This window comes from Oncorhynchus gorbuscha, linkage group LG15 (assembly GCF_021184085.1).
Source record: "Oncorhynchus gorbuscha isolate QuinsamMale2020 ecotype Even-year linkage group LG15, OgorEven_v1.0, whole genome shotgun sequence".
Classification (NCBI taxonomy): domain Eukaryota; kingdom Metazoa; phylum Chordata; class Actinopteri; order Salmoniformes; family Salmonidae; genus Oncorhynchus; species Oncorhynchus gorbuscha.
Genome location: NC_060187.1, coordinates 37541842 through 37554885, shown reverse-complemented (window position 1 = coordinate 37554885; position 13044 = coordinate 37541842). Strand labels below are relative to the sequence as shown.

Sequence of the window (13044 nt, the reverse complement as noted above, 5' to 3'; positions counted from 1 at the left end):
TACATATACCACACCTCTGGTCTTACTTATATATACCACACCTCTGGTCTTACTTACATATACCACACCTCTGGTCTTACTTACATATACCACATCTCTGGTCTTACTTATATATACCACACCTCTGGTCTTACTTACATATACCACACCTCTGGTCTTACTTACATATACCACACCTCTGGTCTTACTTACATATACCACACCTCTGGTCTTACTTACATATACCACACCTCTGGTCTTACTTACATATACCACACCTCTGGTCTTACTTACATATACCACACCTCTGGTCTTACTTACATATACCACACCTCTGGTCTTACTTATATATACCACACCTCTGGTCTTACTTACATATACCACACCTCTGGTCTTACTTATATATACCACACCTCTGGTCTTACTTACATATACCACACCTCTGGTCTTACTTACATATACCACACCTCTGGTCTTACTTACATATACCACACCTCTGGTCTTACTTACATATACCACACCTCGGGTTTTACTTGTCCTTTCAACTGTTCTGCCTTACTATTATTCGACCATGCTGGTCATTTATGAACATTTGAACATCTTGGCCATGTTCTGTTATAATAATCTCCACCCGGCACAGCCAGAAGAGGACTGGCCACCCCACATATGCTCTCTCTAATTCTCTCTTTCTCGGAGGACCTGAGCCGTAGGACCGTGCCCCAGGACTACCTGAAATGATGACTCCTCACTGTCCCCAGTCCACCTGACTGTTCTGCCTTATTATTATTCGACCATGCTGGTCATTTATGAACATTTGAACATCTTGGCCATGTTCTGTTATAATCTCCACCCGGCACAGCCAGAAGAGGACTGGCCACCCCACATAGCCTGGTTCCTCTCTAGGTTTCTTCCTAGGTTTTGGCCTTTCTAGGGAATTTTCCCAGCCACCGTGCTTCTACACCTGCATTGCTTGCTGTTTGTGGTTTTAGGCTGGGTTTCTGTACAGCACTTTGAGATATCAGCTGATGTACGAAGGGCTATATAAATAAAATTTGATTTGATTTATATATACCACACCTCTGGTCTTACTTACATATACCACACCTCGGGTTTTACTTATATATACCACACCTCTGGTCTTACTTATATATACCACACCTCTGGTCTTACTTATATATACCACACCTCGGGTCTTACTTACATATACCACACCTCGGGTCTTACTTACATATACCACACCTCTGGTCTTACTTATATACAGTGCCTTGCGAAAGTATTCGGCCCCCTTGAACTTTGCGACCTTTTGCCACATTTCAGGCTTCAAACAAAGATATAAAACTGTATTTTTTCGTGAAGAATCAACAACAAGTGGGACACAATCATGAAGTGGAACGACATTTATTGGATATTTCAAACTTTTTTAACAAATCAAAAACTGAAAAATTGGGCGTGCAAAATTATTGTTTTTTCATTTTGCATTTTTAATCTATTAATGGATACATTATTCTCAAATGAGCGGTCATATTTTATGATGTCCTTGCAAAAGTTTGAAAAGCGTCATGCTGTGTGAAGTGTCAATTAATAAAATAAATACACACTGATTATCAGATGTGCACAGAAAAAAGACTCGAACAACGAGGAAAAATCAAATTACATTTATTATTGATGCAGTTTCTTTTTTGATAAGCAAATTATCAATTTTTCTTTCAGTCTAAAGAAACTTTACAATATAAAGAAACATACAAAGGACATATTTATTACCTACACAAGACACCTAACTCCTTAAGACAAGATCTGAACTATCCTACTATGAAATACAAAGCAAACCCAAGGGACAGACTGCTTCATATAGAATACTGCCATGTCATCAGAAAGGACAATGAACGGTACAGGAGAATATTTATATTCCCTCCCCTTGACCCCTGTCCCACACAACCATCCCATCACCCGCAAATCTTCCTAATGTTACAGTATTATACATCACAATAGAAGTACAGAGATGGCCAACAATTGTTATACACAGAGGACTGAGAGAGGATCAGTGAGAATCAATATATACAACGCTATTTCATCAGGAGTGAATAGCAAGGACACAGTTTTTCCGCATTAGCATTACTTTTGATCTATTCTTTAATTTAAAATGACATTAAGTATGTTTTCCTTTTTAAAGTTCTTAAATTGATAAAAATCCTTCATATTAAAAACTGTAATTATAGGTGGTCACATGTTTTAATGAGACGATGGCCTTTTGAGTAGGCAATAACCATTCTTAGAAACCATTTGAGATGATTTCAAGGACAGAGTGAGGACGCTCCAATTGCAAGAATAAACAGCATCATTGACATCATACATCCCCTTCACCGCCCTCTCGGTCCTTACAAGATAATAAAACGACTCCTCAAACCCAGCTAAATGGATGACAGGTTATTTTCACATATGTATCCCGACCAGAAATAAGTGTTTAGGGTGCAGTTACTGTATGTTCAAGTAAATTTACATGCATATTTCATTTTTACCACAATTTTGTTTTGGCCAATCAAAATGTCCAGCACATCGTCTCTTTATTATGAAAACATGGACAGGTCATTTATAATTTACTTTCAGCTGTATACATTGGTAGTGACTGACATATCAAAACATGTCAATGATATCAAAATGCATTATACAGTATTTACAAAAAAGGAAATTAAAGGAAAGGAGGGCTCAAGAGTGTGAGGATGGGGCTGTAGGGGGCGGGTGGGGGACAGAGGGCTGTGTGCCAGTCAGTGTGCTAGAGGAACACTGGAGTTAGTCGTTCCTCAAAACAACTTACCCAGAAGATGTCCCTGTTCAGCTCTGAATCCAAGCTACTCCATAAAGTATCTGCCAACACTATAGCAAGGTCACTGGCAAAAGACCAATCACAGACAGAGGCCAGAATGATATTAAATAAGAACAGAAATATGTAGCTTGTTGAAAAAGGACTTTTTGAAATAAACGGTATCTGCCGCTTAGCACAACACACAAGAAAATCACATGAAAGTTTGAGGAACAGCCTTGGGTCAATTCACTCCTTAGGTGTAGATATTCTATGGCCTTTTTTGCACACAATTTCTTGAATAGACTTCATAGAAATTAAAACAAAAACAAAAAACTAGAATAAAAGACTTCGTTTGACTCACAATTCAGTCCAACCAGGTGGAATTCTCTCATTTCTCAAAGTACATATTCAAGTGTGAGTAGGTGCACTAAAAGCTACTCGGTTCTATAGAGCACTCCTTTCTTGTAGCGGGAGAGTGAATTAAGCCACACTGTGCAGTCACTCCAGTCATTTCACACTCCCATCACCAGTGGTGCTACAGCCACCCCATACCCAGGATCTAGCAGCCCATGGACAAGCCCAGACCCAGAGGGAACAGGTGGATGGGAGCTCTGTGGAGTTGGCCCCTCTCTAAACTATGGTTGCATGTGAGAGGGGTCAGACACCGGATCATAAGGATCTGTGAGGTCAACTCTAACTGGAAGGAAGCAGATGGAGGTTTGTACACCAACAACGACATGAAAACCGATAGCAAGAGGCCTGTATGACAATCAGTAAATAAACATTGAGCCTGGAGATTGTATGCAGGGTAACAGTCAAAGCAATGCAGGAGGAGAAGGATCCACTTTCAGGATTCACAGACAAGTTGTATATCAAAACAACAAATAAACAACCACAATACAAGCTAAATATGTTGTATTTACAGGCTAGAGCAAATCCATAGAAGAACATAGAGGGTCTGAAAAAACCCTTTCCGTCTTTACTGAATTGGAAGGACACAGGTCGCAAGACAGAATAATACATGTTCAAAGCCACCTGAACTGAAAGTAGAATTAGCAATTGTCCAAATTACATTTGATCAGTCCATCTTTGCAGAGTAATGCAACAAGCCTGAACAAACACTTATATACACTGACTCAACATTTTGGGGAGGGGTACGTGTGACCAGACATGTAGAAGACTGACAGACTAGAGTACCAAAGGATAAAGAAGTTTCTGATATCGCCTCCATTTTCACATTGACGTTTTGGGGAACTCCAGTGATAACATGGATGGGAGTGTCAGGAAGGATCATTCCTAGATGAGTGATGTCAAGCAGGTGAACAGCTATTCTTGTACTCCTATCGCACTCTGCTTGACTGTTTACATTTTGGTGCCATGGTTTTCTGGTAGTAAAGACATCGGCTACGAGTTCTGTGAAGAACAGAGAGGTATGCGTAGGGCGTTGAGACAACAACAAAAAACTAACAGGAAACATCAAATACCTAAAATCATGTAAACAGAAGTGTCATTGTGCATTTTTTGAGTGTGTGCTTATTCTGTTGTCGATGTTGTTGAGATACAATGTGCCCTTAACAGGAAATGATAACTACATCATTATAACAATATCAATTATGAAAATGATATCATTATTATTAATAAAATACAAACATATAAACTGTTCTTGCCCTTAATGCATCAGCAGTTAAGCTTTTCATTTCAAAACAAGGACACATTAACTGAATGAAGGTGAGCCTCAAACCTCACAACTGCTGCATGCAAAAACAACATTTGAACAAACAAATAATAACATGATAAAGTAGAGTGGAGCCACCAGCCTTGATGCTGAGAGAACTGTTGCTGAGGAGGGTTCCTGCAGAGTCCCCCACTCTCACTGTCCTGGGCCTGTGAGGAAGCCAGGCGGAGAGGGAGAGTCACTGAGCTGGCTCTTCCTGTGGCTCTGAGACTGTTTCCTGCTCAGAAGCCCCACTTTGCACACACTGGGATGGGTGATCTTGATGGGAGTCCTGCGCTCCAGTGACATCCCGGGGGGGCTGCAAAACACAGCACGCCATCCGGGGGAGGGGGGGGGGGGGGCAATGCAAGATGCAGCGGGGTGGGAGGGTAAGGGGGAGAGATAAAAAAAAAAGAAACAAAATAAAATAGAATAAAAGATAAAATAAAAAATAAATCACACACTCATCGTCATGTTGGGTGAATACTGCAAAGAGAGAAGAAGGGAAGGGGGAAATAGATGAGCCAATGCTATATTACTATTCATATGATGCTAATTCAACATGCAATAAGCAACTTCATTCAATGTAATTACGATTTAGTCAACGTGAAAATGTGTTAACAAGCATAACAAGCAGACTGCTTTATGAGACAGCCAGGTAATTAGGAATGTTCTACCTTGACATTATAAAACAAATCTCATTTCGACAACGTGAAGTAAAGACCGAAGGGAAAGTGTTTAGGATATAGGAATAAGTCAGCAGTGAGATGAGAATTTGTTCACAGAAGCACGCTGCCTGATGGTTGCAGGTTAGGGAAGAGAACCACTATGGAGAACTCACACTTTCACTTTGGAATGGGTTTAAAAAGTTGCCTGCCATCTCCCCATCATCCCGCGGAGTTCCAGGAGGGTTGTTCATGCCTGCCATGTTGTTGGGAGAATTCTACACAAACAAACAAAGAAAAAAATCAAGATTTACCAGACAGGTCTTTCCACTCTCATCAGCCATTTCTCGTGACTGGATGTCATCATAAGGTGCCATTATTGAATTTCTGGCAGCTTTGGGTCCAAACCAAATCATCAGTATTAGAAGTGCTTTGGATAACCTTCACCTGATGGGTGTGTGTTGAAATGAATGTAAGTCTATCTAATATGGAGTCTTTTATAGAGGCTTACCTTTGGCAACCCATCCATGTCACCAGAGCCTGAAAACAACGAGAGAGAGATTGACATGAGAGAAAAGCTCATCACTGTAAAGCTGTAATCAACATCTCTGGCTGGGGATCACATTCAACACTTAACACAGCTAATGTGCTTTAATTAAGCTATTCGTTTCAAATACAGATGAGACCCAACTTCATTGGCTTCATCGATAATGTCTCACCTGTCTACATAATCAATGTGCCCGCGTGCTGCCCACATAATCTGCTTCTACTTCAATCAATACTACTATGGAGGGAGCATTCCCTCTACCATCCACAAGAGGGCATTGTCACAATAGGAAAGCGGTACTTCTCACAGAACTCGGCTACCGATTTTCAACAACTTAAACTAGATGACCACATCAAACTTCTACGGTAGTTCTAAATTGCTGCCTAATATTGACACGCAATTTTCAGAAATGTAAATTGTCCTGTTCATCACAATGGTTAAACAAATTCCAGACAAAAGTTGTACATGCTGACAGAGAATAATATTGTAAATGATTGATCAGCTGATCGCTGCTGTTAAAACTTACCTAGTGATCCGTTCATATGGTGAGGCTCCATGCTTCCCATTCCACCCATTGGGCCATCAGGGCCCGGCCCCATCGGGAACTGTAAAAAAGTTACAACTTACTGAACTTTGTCATGATCATATTAAATTGTATAATGATCACCTCTACCGATTTGAAAACAGGTGACCCATGAAAAACAAAGAGCCCGCTTACATTAGGTCTGTTACCACCAGGGCCAATAGGATTCATCATTGTGTAGATGTTTTCACTGGAATTTGTGGAGTCTGGTGAGATGGAAACAGTTAGTCCAGGCTACAGTAACTGAGCACAACTACACAGTGTTGTCCTGTATTTCCTTCAGCCACATGCATGGACAGCTTTGAGATTAAACCTTACAAAACCACCAAATGTGACAATGCTCCATACAGACACATGCAGGTTATAATTCATCAAGCCACATGGATTGGGAAAGCCTAATGTCGCACAATTTTCATATCTCATGTTTCCATGAACTTGGGGTTAAATCCTGATGACTACAGAGCCAGTGGGAAGTAAACAGGATCAGCACATCATGCTGCTCTCCTTGTGTCTCCATCCTGAATAGAATATGAGGATAGAGGTGACCTTGTGCTGACATTGCAGTGTGGTGAGAGTAGGAGATACATGTATATAACAAACTAAGTGATAGATAAGAGAGAACGGGTGAAAGAGAGAGGGGGAAAAGAGGGAGAGAGAGAACGGGTGAAAGAGAGAGGGGGAAAAGAGGGAGAGAGAGAACGGGTGAAAGAGAGAGGGGGAAAAGAGGGAGAGAGAGAACGGGTGAAAGAGAGAGGGGGAAAAGAGGGAGAGAGAGAACGGGTGAAAGAGAGAGGGGGAAAAGAGGGAGAGAGAGAACGGGTGAAAGAGAGGGGAAAAAAGAGGGAGAGAGAGAACGGGTGAAAGAGAGAGGGGGAAAAGAGGGAGAGAGAGAAGGGGAGCAAGAGAAGGGGAGTAAAGGAAAGAGAGTGTGGGGTTTGATGCTTGGTTGTGGCCCTGGGTGTAGGTTGTGCAGCAGGTTGTGCAGCAGGTTGTGCAGTCGTGACGGAGGGTGTGGTGGAGTGCGGGGGGGGGGGGCCTTGGCGACTGCAGTGGAAAACTGTGTTCCAGCTCTACGTGTAAGGAGCACTGTGCACAGGTTGCCCAGGCAACGCATCACAATAGAAGTATGTATATAAATAATGAATAGTGGACACAAAAAGAAACCGCTCCACACCCGAACAAAAACTGCACATCCACAGGATGTTAGACCAGAGCAGTTTGTTCTGTCTGTGCTGTCCTCAACAGGAACATCAGACTGATCACAGTCAGATGATCACAGCTCAATACCCTGCCAATTTACACAGGTCCAGTATAGAAAACACATAAATAGCTACGCTTGTTTAACATACAAATCACTCACTATGTCAGTGTGGCTGTGTCCACAAAGTAAATGAGCACTGGGAGTTTAATTAGAGTGGGATGAGTGAGGAGGCACATGGAGACAAATAAGTAGGACGAACCTCCTGGGCTAGGCATGATGGGAGTTCCTGGTGGGCCTCCGCCCCCTGGAGGACCCTGGGAGAAAGACGAGAGATTTAGACTAATGATATTCCCAAAACATCTGGACATATAAAGTAGCAGTCAGATGTCAGCTATGGCCAACAATACTAGTCATTATTTAGGCTTGAGACTTACCACATAGTTTCCAGGAGATGAGGAGGAATAGGCTATCTATGGAGAGAACAGAAAGGGGACACAATCAGTAAACTTGTGACTTTCACAACAAAGAAATGGCTCTAAAACCAATAAGGCATTAGAGTGATTGAGAAGGTGAGTGAGCAGGACTTACTGAGTTTGCGTTGGGATTGGGCCAACCTCGACCTCCAGGACCCCTGACACAGACAGAGGGGAGAAGAGGCTGTGTGAGAGAGGCTCACTGCAGAACAAAGAGCTTGTATTCCCTCAGATTGTTACTTGTCAAATATTCTTACGTCCCATCAGTGCTATTAATATACATTTTATTAGCAATTCAGATATTTGGACAAAATAAAACATCATAGTAAGTAGACGGAGGTGATGAAATGCCTTTGGAGAATGACTCTACTCACATGTTCATCCCTGGCATTCCTGGCCCCATGGAGTTGGGAGGAGGCCTCATTCCACCACCATAGTTCTACACAGAGAGAGGTACACACCTTTCATACTACCGAGGACAATACATTCCAGGGATCACACTCTCATTTGTTCTGTTTGAGCCAGGCGATTTTAATGACTCGATCCTGATTAGTAATGTATGTGTATAACGATAACAGGGGCGGACTTGAGTGTGTCTAAGTTGTGATGTGATGGCTGCACAGTGGGGGCTTGGCATGATGGCAGCGTGGGGCAGGACACAGAGCAGCTCCACTCAGAGGTAGAGTTTTGTTCAGCAGACGATTACACTTGTCGAGCAGATGCCGCACCAGCTGCTGAATTGTTGACTGCCAAAGTCGCACAGTAAGGGAGGCGGGGAGAAGGGCAGCAGGGCACAGAGGGCCACGATGCTCAAACTGACTGACTTGGTGATTGGAAACTAGACAGCGGAATTAAAAACTCAACGAGGAGAGAGTGGTACTTGAGAGGTATTATGTCAGGCTTGCTTTGAGACCGATAGAAAAAGGTTGAGACTAAATGTATGGGATAAAGTAGAGATGAATAAAACCTTTTGTGTTCAGTGTGTTGTGCTGTAAAGGGACATGGGGTTCATGGACAGAGGTGTGGAGCAGCAGACTTTAGGGGAGAGGGGTGGTGCCTGGCTGTACCTGTGGGCCCATGCCGCCCATCCCTCTGGGGGGGTTCATCCGCATTGGGCCGCCCATGTTTGGATGTCCTGGAGGAGGAACCATTGAGAGAACGTTGTCAGCATGGGACAATTTCAGACCAAATACATTCTACAAGCACATATCCTTAAGTTATACCCTGTGGTCTGGTGGGATCCAGACTGTTTGGCAGGAGTGGTTGTGACCCTGGGACTCCCACAGGTGGCTGAAGGAAGAAGGGAGAGAGAGAGAGAGAGAGAGAGAGAGAGAGAGAGAAACATTAGCACAGAGCATTCAACTCCCTAAAAATGTACACCTCAGAGATAGATACCTTACCTGATTTGGCATGCGAAGTGATGGACGAGGTCCACCTGGGTACCGTGGGGACATGAAAGGCTGTGGGGAGGAGGACAGATGTTAACGTTAGTCCTATCCATCATGCGTGTTACTTGCAGCTGTCAGCAGGGGGAGCCATTGTGCTGGAGAAAAAGCTCCAAGTTTGAAGGTGCTTTGTTTTCATTCTACACAAGGCAAAGGTTGTGTCAGGGTTCTGAAGACCAGTCCTCGGATACTGAAAACAAATAGAACATACAGAGACAGAGAGACAGATATATAGCTGAGGGTGAACATGGTTGTGGGTGACGCAGCATGTTGAATGAGAGAACAGTAGCGGATGAGGGTACAGATGGGTGTTGGATGTGGCTGGGAGGGTGTGCAGGAGGGTAGTGAAGAATACACACACTTTTTCCACATGCATCCACACACTGTACTGACCATCGTACCAGAGAGAGCTACAAGAAACATTTCTACAGTGTGTTGCAACCACAGAAAATAGCTCAACGTATCTAACGAAACAATAACATTCGGAAAATAATTGAATCCATCAAGGGACAACAAACTTAAATATAATATAATCATCAAGAGTGCAACTAACCAGTGTGATTGACAGTCAATCATTACAAACACATTATCACGCTATAAGAAACGCGTAAAGGCAGGTGAAACATGACACCATGACAACAAAGAAACAGGCTTTCAGAGCCAATTAAACGCAAGCTACTAGTTGGGCGAGGGGAAACGAGGCCAGCTGGAGGACAGCTTATATAATGACCAGGCCCTGAAGGGAAAGACTGCTGTTTCCCCTCCACCCCCTCTCAGGTCCCTCCCTGTCTCTCTCCCCCAATCTCAATCTCTCTCCCTCTGCCTTTGTCTTAGCCAAGTTGTGGTGAGTTTGTGTACGAGCGCTCCACAGTGTCAGGCACTGCTGCAATATTAATGGGATATTGATGGGAGATGGGATAGTGAGTGCTGGGCTTAGGAAGAGGAGAGAGTCGGCCTGCTCCTCCTCCTCTCCTTCCTACAGCTGGGCCAACACAGCTGAATTATTTATCCTATCTACAGCGTTATGGCCACTGTCTGTCTGTCCACAACTATGTAGCAGGGCAGTTTGTATAGACATAGGTTGTGGGGGGTGGGAGTCAGGTTAGGAGTGGGGGTAGGGGGAGAGGGGGTGTGGGTGAGTGAGTGAATGAGTGAGTGAGACGAAGAGAGAGAGACCGATAAGGAGTGAGTGGGTGTAGAAGAGGAAGAGAGGGAGGAAGAGAACAGAGGCCTCTCTGTGTGAGTGGATAGGCAGAGGGAGATCGTGATTGAGTGAGAAAGTGGAAGAGGGACTGCCTGCCTGTGTGAGAAACACTCTTTTCACACCACAAGTTACTTTTTCATAGCAGGTTAGGAGACATTATGCAGCAGGTAGGGAGAATGTGGCAGGTTAGGAGAATTAGGTTAGGAAAGGGGTTCGGGTTAGCGGAAATGCTCTTCTAACCAGCTAAGAAAATCCCTTCCAGGCGTATCTGCATCGACGTGGTGCGAAAAAAAGGTTTGTCCCTGCCTGTGCAGCAAAAGGCGAGGGAGAGGGGGCAGAGTGTGTGTGAGAAACCAGGGTGTGTGTGAGTGTGTCTTACCTGGCCGTGAGGTCCCATCATGGGGTTGTTGGGGTTGTGTGGGGGTGGCTGTGCGTGGGGTGACGGCTGGGAGCCAGGAGGTCCCTTTAAGAGAGAAGAGAGAGGGAGATGAGGGATACAGAGATGCTTGGAGGACCATGGACAGAACCTGGCTGTAGCTGCTCTGTCTGCCTCACAATAACAGCAGCAGCAGTACAATACACCACTATGGCGAACTGTTCATAATGTCTGTACCGTAGACCACTACCACAACACAGATGAATGTATGGATCTCCAATATAGTTATTTAAATGGATCATACATCTTTGTGTTGAATAATATGTCCAATGAAATATAATTAACACAAGCAATCTCTTAAACTTAATTTCTAACCAACAGAACATCTCTCTCAGTGTAAAAAAAAAGAAGATGGCTGAGAGATGAAAAAAGAGCTGATCATATTCAGGAACTATGTAAACATATGACATATGGAACAACTGACAACCAACCTCAGATAACCTGCTAAGCAACCACGTTCAAAACAGGACCGGTTCCAACTTTTAACAAGCCATATGTAAACCCAGAGTCATACAGGGTACAGAGAGGAGACCACACACGTTCACAGTGTTATCAACCAGTCTGTGAACACCTCCATGAGACCTGAAGCACTCAACCATGACACACACACACACACACACACACACACACACACACACACACACACACACACACACACACACACACACACACACACACACACACACACACACACACACACACACACACACACACACACACACACTTGAAGCCTTCAGTAATGTTGCAGACTGGTAATCCTGCCCTTTCAAAATCAGCAATACCAGACACACACCTGTATGAGTACCAAGCCCATACGTCCCCATTTCCCCTGAACGTCTTTCCACGGCAGCACGTTTGCAGGTCTTTGCACCTGGCCAGGAGACAATTCTACTATTCAACGTCATCTCACTAGGAAGAGCCAACCTGTCTGATGAAACCTCGGTAGATCTCTCTTCAGTTCCAACAGACCAAGCAGCAGCAGCTGCACAGATACCAGCAGCATCTTCTCATTCTCACCCACCATGAGAAGCTCTGGCACCAGGGAGATGGTGGTGAGCTGACAGAGGAGAGCAGTGAAAACCCACTGCTTGAGCACAATAAACAAAGGAATAAAAACCTAGACTGATGCATTCAACTAGTATTTTATAAAAGATTCATTACAGAAACGCTTCAGCCCGAGAAGTCAAGCAGCAAGTCAAACCTGGGTGGTTGAGAGGTGTACAGGGTAAATGGGGTAGGCAGTCAGCCATTGTCCTGCTCAGCCACCTCACGTGCAGGTTCTCCATGTGAGAGCCATGTTGATAAAGGCACATAGCTGTGGATCTATGAGGAGCTCTTGAGATGAAGTGTTTGCAGCGTGGTGTTTTTAATCCACATAAATTGTTGCCCAATAGAGCGTTTCACATGAATTCTTCACAAGTATGTGTTTTGTATATAAAACCCACTTACCATAGTGGCCTTGTGCTTTCATTCCCAATTCTTACCATTATTGAGTGGAGACCAATAGTACATTTTTAAATGGTAACAAATGTGACTGCATCTATAGAGAGTGGTAGCTCTGACATACTGTAAGTGTTCTAGAAATGACTGAGGTGGGTCCTGAGATCCTTCTGGGTTGTGGCTAACACCAGCTGCACTAGCTGGCCTCAGCACGTTGGCATGGAGGGCTAGCGCTGCTGTCCTTCTGTCAGACCCCAGAGTTATTACTGTTGGGGAGTCTGTCGTAGCAGTGTGTCTAACAAGCCACCCCTGCAGAGCCAGGCAACACTCGCCCAGCTGCTGTAACCTGCAGCCCCTGCTCCTCCTCTCTCTATCTGGCCCTCTATAATACCTTATAACGGAGCTCCACTCGCTACTCTGGACTCCCTCAGTCTCCATGCTATCAGGACTGAATTTGGAAGCATATGGCATTCATGAGGTTTGCGGTCCCTTCGATGTGTGCCTGCAGAGACAGAAAGGGACGAGACCAATCCGCGCCTGAAAAACAACGTGGCTGG

The 13044-nt window shown here is 44.1% G+C and overlaps 1 protein-coding gene across 2 annotated transcripts in view; it reads right to left on the bottom strand.

The window, feature by feature from the left end:
* Positions 1–1619: 1619 nt before the first annotated feature.
* LOC123997065 (single-stranded DNA-binding protein 3) overlaps positions 1620–13044 on the bottom strand; it is a 116661-nt gene continuing 105236 nt past the window's right edge. Inside the window, exons 6-18 of one of the 2 annotated variants that reach the window (XM_046301044.1) lie at positions 10991–11074; positions 9363–9422; positions 9186–9252; positions 9030–9097; positions 8337–8401; positions 8078–8120; positions 7924–7959; positions 7749–7803; positions 6424–6494; positions 6232–6310; positions 5670–5698; positions 5335–5436; positions 1620–4811 (exon numbers count right to left, since the gene is read on the bottom strand). In XM_046301044.1, coding sequence (XP_046157000.1) covers positions 4650–4811; positions 5335–5436; positions 5670–5698; positions 6232–6310; positions 6424–6494; positions 7749–7803; positions 7924–7959; positions 8078–8120; positions 8337–8401; positions 9030–9097; positions 9186–9252; positions 9363–9422; positions 10991–11074 — 921 coding nt within the window. In that variant the 3' untranslated portion in view covers positions 1620–4649. Of the gene's footprint in view, positions 4980–5334; positions 5437–5669; positions 5699–6231; positions 6311–6423; positions 6495–7748; positions 7804–7923; positions 7960–8077; positions 8121–8336; positions 8402–9029; positions 9098–9185; positions 9253–9362; positions 9423–10990; positions 11075–13044 lie in introns of both variants that reach the window. The other variant, XM_046301045.1, reaches the window with a different exon arrangement.